The sequence below is a fragment of the Helobdella robusta genome, assembly GCF_000326865.2.
Source record: "Helobdella robusta unplaced genomic scaffold HELROscaffold_50, whole genome shotgun sequence".
In the NCBI taxonomy this organism is placed as follows: Eukaryota; Metazoa; Annelida; class Clitellata; order Rhynchobdellida; family Glossiphoniidae; genus Helobdella; species Helobdella robusta.
The window spans coordinates 781,835-791,227 of NW_008705255.1; the positions used below are offsets into that span (position 1 = coordinate 781,835).

The window sequence follows — 9,393 nt, forward strand, 5'->3', positions numbered from 1 at the left end:
GAGAAAAGGATCATTGAACGTAATCTATTATGACGTCACAACAACAAAAACAACAACACAACCACAACAACAACAGCAACAACAACCACAACAACAACCACAACAACAACCACAACAACAACAACCACAACAACGACAACAACAACGACAACAACAACAACGACAACAACAGCAGCAGCAAATACAACAACAACAATAATAATAATCATCTTCATCATCATCGCCTTCATCATCATCGCCTTCATCATCATCGCCACCATCATCATCACTTTTTTTGACTAGCAGCTTTTTGTTCGTCAGCATCTTCTCTCTCTTCTTCATGGCTTCCAACTGCATCAATAATTATAGGAACAGACCTTTTATTTTTCACCAAATGCGTAAAATCAATAATTAATTAGTTAATTAATTAATTAATTAATTATTATAGAAATAGTCATGATTAAAACGAAATCACAGTCATCACAGTTAGTCATCACTGTCCTTCATTTAAAATCAAATTAAGCACAGCGATGATAAGATATATGATAAGATAGTCATGAAGATTGTGATTCAGGCATTGATGGTGATGATAATAATGGATCGGGGCGTCAGTCACCTCTTCGATTTTCCTCTTCAGGACAACGCCTTTCCGTGAGTTTTCCATTTCCGTTTTCTTCAGCGCCACCTGCTGCTTGCGCTGAAGTTTCTGGACGGCCGTCAGCTTCTTTTTCATTTCTAGCTCGAGTTTCTTGCTTCGCGCGCTTTCATCCTGGAGCTGCTTCATTAGCCGAATCTTTGGGGGCGGTTTGTTTGTAGGGGTAGTTTGTTGTGGTGTGTTTTGGGGTGGTTTGTTTGTGGGGAGTGATGACGATGACGACGATGATGATCCATTCATCCATCCAATCACTCACTCACCTTCGTTCTCTTCAACTCGATTAATTGTTTTTGCAACTCGTTCAAATATTTTCCGCCACTAGCATCATCACCATCATTACCGGAACGGGAAGTGCCCCTACCGACAAAATTTTTATTCACCTTATTATGCTCTTTTTTTTCAGAATTTAATTTATTCAATTTTTTCCGAAGTTCGTTCAGTCTATCCTCATACTCTTTCTTCAATTTTTTGATTTCTTCTTTTGATCCTTTTTTCTCGGCTGGTAATGATGATGATTGTGAGGAAGGTTATGATTATGATGGCAGTGAATGATCAATTGAATGATTAAATGAATGAATAAATGATTGATTGATTTAAAGCTAAACTAATAAACGAATGAACAAACCAACCGGCATCTTTAAAAACTCGATCTCTTTCCGCTTCGGTTGCTTTAATAACTTCCTGCATATTTATGATCTTTTCTTCGTACTGTTTCCGGAGAAAACTCATCCGTTTCCGGCTCTCAATTAACTCGTCGATGAGTCTTTGCTTGATGTTAATTTCGTTTGTTATGTCCGCGAGGGCTGTGGTAACTGGATTGTTTAATTGATTGATTGATTGTTTGATTGATAGGGGAAGGATTGATTGAATGAATAAATAAATGAAAGATTGATTGGCTGATTGATTAATTGATTGGTTAGTTGATTGATTAGTTGGTTGATTGGTTAAGCAATTGAGAAATGATTGCCAAAAATATTATCATAAAGATTTTTATCTACTAACCGCTTAACTCGTCTTGAACGTCACCATCCCCACCACCATTATCATCATCATCATCACTGTCCCCATCATCATCATCATCTGACATATCATCATCATCATCATCATCACCACCGTCGTCATCATCATCATCATCATCATCGTTAATGGTGGTATTATTTTTGGCATCATCACTATGGTCTTGTATCTTCGTTAGTAAAGATTCTTTCTCATCCCTGGGAATGATGATGATGATGATGGTGATGACGATGATGGTGGTGATGATGATGATGATGACGATGATGATGATGATGATGGTGGTGATGATGATGATGATATGGCGATGATGATGAAGATAAAACTAGATTTATATTCCGATTTCAAACAATATTTTTTCACAGACAAGGGTGAGTAGGCTGGGATGATGATAACAGTAACACTGCCTGTAGCATGCTATCATCATAATCATAACCACCACCGCCACCATCATCACTATCATCATATCCATCACCATCATCATCATCATCATTATCATCATCATCACCATCATCATCATCATCATCATACTTCAGTTTGGACAGATTGGCTATATTTAACTTGGCCTGCTCCAAAATTTCATTAGATCTGATAATGATGATGGTGATAATAATAATAACAACAACAATAATAATAATAACAACAACAACAATAATAACAACAATAATAACAATATCAACAACAACAACAACAACATTAATAATAATAACAACAGCAATAATAATAATAATAATATTAAACGTCATCATGACCTTTCATCGTTAAATAGGTCACCGACATCGCCCGGCCTTGAAAACAGCGACCTTGACATACAAATCGCCATGTTATTATTATTATTAATATTATTTTTATTATTATTCTTATTAAATGATAATGATGATGATAGAAATGATGATGATGACGATGATGGCGGTCGTGCTGATGATGATCTAGCCGTCGAAATTTCAAAATTCCTCTCAGCCAACGAAAGCCTGACTCTGGGGGATGAATAAAAATAATAGTAATAATAAAAGAATAATAAAATAATAATAATAATAAATTATAATAATAATAATAAAATAATAATAAAATAATAATAAAATAATAATAATAATAAAATAATAATAATAATAAAATAATATAATAATGATGATGGTGATGTCTTCGTCACTAACTTCAACCTTTCGATTTCCGCGACATACTTCTTGATGCATTCTTCAACGTTACCGCCCTGCTGAATTGCTGTGAATGAATGAATGAATGAATGGATGAATGTACGAGTGAATGAATAAATGGATGAATATACGAGTGAATGAATGAATGAACGAATGAATGAACAAATGAATAAACGAATGAATACCATTAACGTCTACGAGTGTTTTCAGTTGAACATTCGAGCTTGTTACTTCATCCATTGTGCTTGATAGGGCCTTGTGTTGAATAAACGAACGAACGAATGAATGAATGAATGACTGAATGAATGTATAAATGAATTAATTGCTGAATGAACATATGAAAGTATGAATGAAAGAATGAATGAATGTATGAATTATTCAAATGATTTTGTACGAAAAAATTTGATTGGCTAGTAACTTTGATTTTGTCTCTAAGATTTCTGTTCTCAGCTAATAGCATTTGATTCTCACAAATGACGTCATTTGATTGCCCGCCCTCTGTAACCTGATTTGAAGATGTTTAAATTTTGAATAAAAAAAATCCATGTAACCATCAGTTTTTCATAATCATCACCTCTCTTAACTTCTTCTTCAGCTCTTCCACTTCCGCTTTCAAAGCCTCGATCAACTTCCGGTCGCCATCTTGTGACGAAGTGCGAAGATCCTTATTGGCCGACAGTTTGTTGCGGATGTTTCGGGCCCTGTTGGCGTAGCTGAGGGTGTTGAGGGTCTCGACGAAGTCGCGATCAGATGGCGAGATGCAAGCAATCAATACCGTGCGGCTGCGAATGAATGAAGGAATGAGTGAAGGAATGAATGAAGATATGAATGAGTGAATGAAGGGATGAATGAGTGAATAAAGAGATGAATGAGTGAATGAAGGGATGAATGAGTGAAGGGATGAATTGGTGATTGATTGATGAGAAAATGAATTAAGAAATATTACTTCTTCACAGATTATAAAGAACATACTCTAACTCCAAAATTTGGTTTTGTAAAATTTTGTCGAATAAATAAAAGTTAAATAAAACTAGGTCAGAGCCGTTGTGAAATTTATTTGACCTATTTCCGCCGAGGGAATCTTGCAAGATTCTGGTCAGCTTGGAATCTCTGTAGGGCACGTGACATCCAAACTTTGTGACGTCACCCAAAGCGGAAATGACGTTTCCAAGTGACAACTGTTGAGATGATGACGATGATGTTGACGAGGGAGGTGCTGATTGTGATTGTAATAATGGTGATGACAATTACGATGACAACCGTTAGCAATAATACAAAAAATAATAATAATTATTAATAAGTATAATTGTTTTTATAACTAGTCCACAGTTGATGGATATTCCCTCCTTTGCTCTTTCACCAGTGGCTCCTGTTCTCTTCAGTCGCTCCGAACCAGCCAGATCGACAAAGTTAAATTTAGCCCTCAGGAATTCCGTGATCACGATGACGTCATTTCCGTTGTTGTTTTTATTGTTGTTGCCATTATTGTCGTTGTTGTTGTTGTCGTCATTATTATTATTATTGTTATTATTGTTGTTGTCAGATGTTTCTGTTGTTTCTCTCTGTATAATGAGATCATCCTCATCATCACTATCGTCATCATCATTGTAACTGACGTCATCATCATCATCATCATCGTCATCATCATCATCTCAATCATGCTACCACATAAACCGGAATGAAAAACAAATAAAATAAAAACCTTAAAAAAACAATAAAAAAAAATATTAATTATTCGACCTTGACATAACGTTTCTGGGTCAAGGTGATGCTAAAAATAGCGTGTGACCTTGAGGAGGTCAAGTTCATGTTCGTACTGGCTGTACTTCGGGATAGGGTGCCTATTTTAAGGCACCTGATGGCCTAATTTGTTTAAGTTTTTTACTTTAAATTTTGAAATATTTAATATATTATAATGACATTAATATATTTATCATTAATAATATAATGATAATTATCTTTTTAATTATTTCATTTATATTTTAATAATATAACTTATTGTAAGCCTATTTTAAAGAACCTGGCTTCCAATTTGAATTAAAAAGTCTGCCGATTAAATGGCAGAAATATAAAAACAAAAATTATGATCATTTTTTCTCTATGGCCGTTAAGTTAGCTCAGATGGCAAGAGTGCCGCAAAAATCGTCGTTATGGCGCAGTCATAAGGTTCGAACGCGGTCTGGTCTAAACATAAAAAAATGCATACACTCTGAAACTGTTGATTGTATATATGGAAAAATGTGTACTAGCGTTCTCTTACATCATCATCATCATCATCACCATCCTCATCGTCATCATCACCACCATCGTTATCATCATCACCACCATCGTCATCATCATCACCACCACCATCCTCATCATCATCACCACCACCATCCTCATCATCATCATCATCACCACCATCATCATTATCATCATCATCACGATCATCATCAAGACGCGTACGTCTTCGACGGAGTTGATTGGCTGGCTGGTCAGTCCCGTGACCTGTATGTTGCCCTCACCGTCTTCGTGAATACGAATTCCAGATTTTTTAGTCTAGTGAATGAATGGATGAATGAATGAATGGATGAATGAAATGAATGAAAAAATGAATGAATGAATGAATGAACAAAAGAATGATTGAATGAATGATGAATGAATAAAAGGATAGACGGATAAATAGATAGATAGAAGATAGGACGAGCAGAAAAGAAAAGAACAGACAAACAATTAATTGCTTACAAAAAAATGAAAAGACAATGAACAAACGAACGAACGGACAAACAAATGATTAAATGAACAAACAAACAGACAAACAAATGAATAAATAAACAAACAAACGAACAAACAAATAAATGAACAAACGAACGAACGAACAAACAAACCACCTTATCCATTGATGAAGGGCTCAATAGATCGAAAACTTCTTCATTGTATAACTGTGTCATCATCATCAATAGTATCATCATCATCATCATCACCGTCATTTTTCATCATCATCATAATCATCATCATCAAACCTCCATAAACTGAGCCTGAATGTCAAACTCCGGCGCGGGAAACACACTTCCGTCCGCCATTTTTATTTGATTTTGAATACTGGAATATAATTGGTCGACGGCTCTCGGGATTATGCCAACCTTTTCCGGTTCTATATTTAGATCAAAACTCGTTCCCATTGTGTACGTTTTCCCAGAGCCAGTCTTGACGATGTTTTGAAAAAAATTATCATAAATGAATAATAAAATAAATAAATAATTAATAAAAACCATTAATTCCCAGGCCTCACATACATTGCCTGAAATATCCGATCTCTTTATAAAATCTCTCTACATTCAAACCCAAACACACAATGAATTATTGAAAGAATGAATGATTGATTGAATGAATGACAGATTGATTGAATGAATGACAGATTGATTGAATGAATAAAAGAATGAACGAATGAATGAGTGAATGAACGGATTATTACATTAAAATAGTTTTATTTAATAATAACCTGTCCGTAAGCTATCAGTGAAGCGTTGTAACCCTCAAATAACCTTTTAGGGAGTAAATTTTCTGACTTTATATTCATCATCGTAATTTCGATCACTACTGCTACTACTTCTACCATTACTACTGCTACTACTACTAATACTACAACAACTTCTAATACTACAACAACTACTACTACTAGTAGTAGTACTACTACTACTACCGCTACCACTGCCGCTACTACTACTACTACTTCTACAACTACTACTACTAATATTAATAGCAATAATAAAAAGAACCCACCCACCCGTCAATCAAACTCTTGCAGCAGACGTCATACACTAATCCCTGATCGCTACCAACGTCACAAACGTAATCAAAAGTGAATCTACGTTCGGACCCCAGCGTTATCTGTTTGGCTGATTGGTTGACCTTTGTGCACGTGTCACAGTAATCTAGCTTCTCATTGGTCGATTGAGGCCTTACTCTAATTTTGATAAAATTTAAATTCTGTATTATTGAGATTATTAATTCTGGCCATCTATGGTTTCTATATTGATTATCATTTCTAAATTTAATTATAAAATCACGTGCACACACACACATGTATACACATATACGCACCTGACTATGGCTTTAACATTGGCACAATCCATTGTTGATTTATTAATAAAACTACGCGTGTGGTTTATTTTAATATTAATAATAATAAATATTATATTTTTTTTTGATTGATAGATAGATAGATGGCGGATATGTAGTTAAATTGCTTTCGACTGATTCGACAACGGTCAGCCAATTAGATCAGCTTTTTATAATTTGAAAATTCTACATATAGACCGATAGAGATGTTCACTTTTGTACAGTCCCAGTCTATTTTCTTCGGTTTAGTCACGAAAGTTAGAAAAATTATTCTGAAAGAATTCATATTACGTCACAGAAAACTAATTTCTTTGATATTTCTCACTATCTTTACTATTTTATTGTTGATTTTCCATTTTATTTTATTCATTAAAGATTAAATCATTCATTTATCACCATTATTGTTGATGTGTGTGTGCTTGTAAGCCTTGTAAACAAATGATCACTTCTTTTCTCATCTGCATTACACATGTTATAAATATATATATATATTTTAAATATTTTATATTATATATACCGTCTAATTTATATTTTATTATATTATAAAATAAAATATTTAAAAAATTACGCGATTAATTAATAATTATAATTTCATTCTCTCAACTCAACCGATCAGTGAAAATACTGATTAATGAATGATTGAATGAACAAATAAAGTGAAAATGCATTCAATTATAGGCCTTTTTGGGGGTATAGAGCAAGAAAAATACCAATAATTGTAATACTATTTTCATTTTTTTAGTTTTTAAATCAACGAATTGACAAAATTTGCTGCCATGTAAACAAGACAAGCACTGATTGAAGTGTTTAAAAGTGAATTTTGATATGAAAATTATATTCTACTGTGAATATTAATGATATTAATAATTAGTCCTAATATGAAATTGGCAATTTGAACACAAATTGCTTTATAAGTTTTTCAATTAATAGATTTGTTTTAAAATTTGAGCTAAAATAATAATGATTTTCGTATTGGATTAATAATTTTCAACGAACAAGCAAAATATAAAATCCCTACATCACTGTATAATCATTTCAAAAATATGAACACAATTTGTTTTAAAGATTATACTAAAAAGTTTCTTCATCATTATTTAGTCTCTGGACAAGCGAAATAAAAACTTATATTATTAAGGACTTATGATGGAGTGACCAGGTTCGATTGCAAAGATATCCCGGCCAACTTTTACCTTACGTGATTCAACAAATTGTGATTAACACATATCGTTTTACGATTTTTAGAATATCTTGATGATGTAAAGGCTAGGGCGCTAGAAACTATGCGGTTGGTACTTGGTTCGACTGCAAACGGACAGTTTTAACATTATATAACATAACGTAACGTAACGTAACATAATATTATAATATTACAAGGATTTTTTATATTGATCCAAGAAGACATAGTCTGTGACAAGGACCACTCTGAGACTTTTTTTTAATATACTACTTTTGCCAAGTTTGCTTTAAACGTTATTAGTTGTTTCTGCGCATATGATTTCATCTCCCAGTTTATTTCACTCGTTGACAACTCTGCAGCTGAAAAATTTTTGCTTCATCAATCCTGAGCTTTTTTTAAGATCTTATATCTATGCCCCATTGTTTTACAGTTCATCTTAAGCTCAAAAAATTTCGCTGACTCCAAATTCTTTTTTATAGTGATGATTTTGTATGCTGCCTGAATCAAACCTCCTCTTGTTCAGCTAATGTTGTCAATCAACAGGCTTTTAATCTGTCTTCATATGGCATACCGCGACACTCCTTCATCATTCTCGTTGCCCTCCTTTGAATATTCTCGAGCATATGTCTGTTCTCTTGTAAATCTGAATTTCAAAGCTAGAGACAATACTCCAACTTAGGTCGAACAAATGCTTTATAAAGGTTGAATACGACGATCATATTTCTGCTTTTTACTGCTTTTTTAGTGGTGTGTCTCCAAGTGTGAATACGCTTGCCTTGTTGTTCGCTGCCGTGTGTATGACTGCATATTTGTTAGTGTTGAATACCGTCTGCCAATCCTCAACCCATTAGCTTATTTTTTGGCAAATCGCCTACTAGAATTTCAATATCTTTATCGTTGTTTATAACAGCACATTACTCTTTTTGTTAAATGAAGGAAGAGAGAGAGAGAGAGAGAGAGAGAGAGAGAGAGAGAGAGAGAGAGAGAAAAGAAAGCATGTAAGAAAGGAAGGAAAAGAGAGAGTAAGAGAGAGATAGAGATAGATAGAGAAAGAGAGAGAGAAAGAGAGAGAGAGAGAGAGAGAGAGAGAGAGAGAGAGAGAGAGAGGTACAAAAAATGAATCAAGTTAAATGTTAAGTGATTGTTAGGTAAATGTAGTTTCCCATTTTATTGCACTTGTCAAATCGATCGGAAAAACGTAGGCATCGATTCGAGGTTTTTGGAATTGCAATTAATGACGTCATAATCATCTTCGTCATCATCATCATCATCAACAACAACACATCATCATCAACATCAACAACAACACATCT

General features: G+C 33.9%; 1 protein-coding gene across 1 annotated transcript; it reads right to left on the bottom strand.

Annotated features, from left to right (window-relative positions):
* Positions 1-2,185: 2,185 nt before the first annotated feature.
* On the bottom strand, positions 2,186-6,867 carry HELRODRAFT_114555 (hypothetical protein; the record flags this gene model as incomplete). The annotated part of the gene is made up of 15 exons (XM_009027745.1): positions 2,186-2,236; positions 2,402-2,511; positions 2,540-2,625; positions 2,803-2,869; positions 2,988-3,057; positions 3,221-3,307; positions 3,377-3,584; positions 3,865-3,980; positions 4,122-4,351; positions 4,554-4,665; positions 5,248-5,340; positions 5,670-5,723; positions 5,805-5,987; positions 6,284-6,326; positions 6,569-6,867. The coding sequence occupies 15 exons, from the start codon at positions 6,865-6,867 to the stop codon at positions 2,231-2,233; spliced, it is 1,764 nt and encodes a 587-aa protein (XP_009025993.1). The 3' UTR covers positions 2,186-2,230.
* Between the last annotated feature and the right edge of the window lie 2,526 nt (positions 6,868-9,393).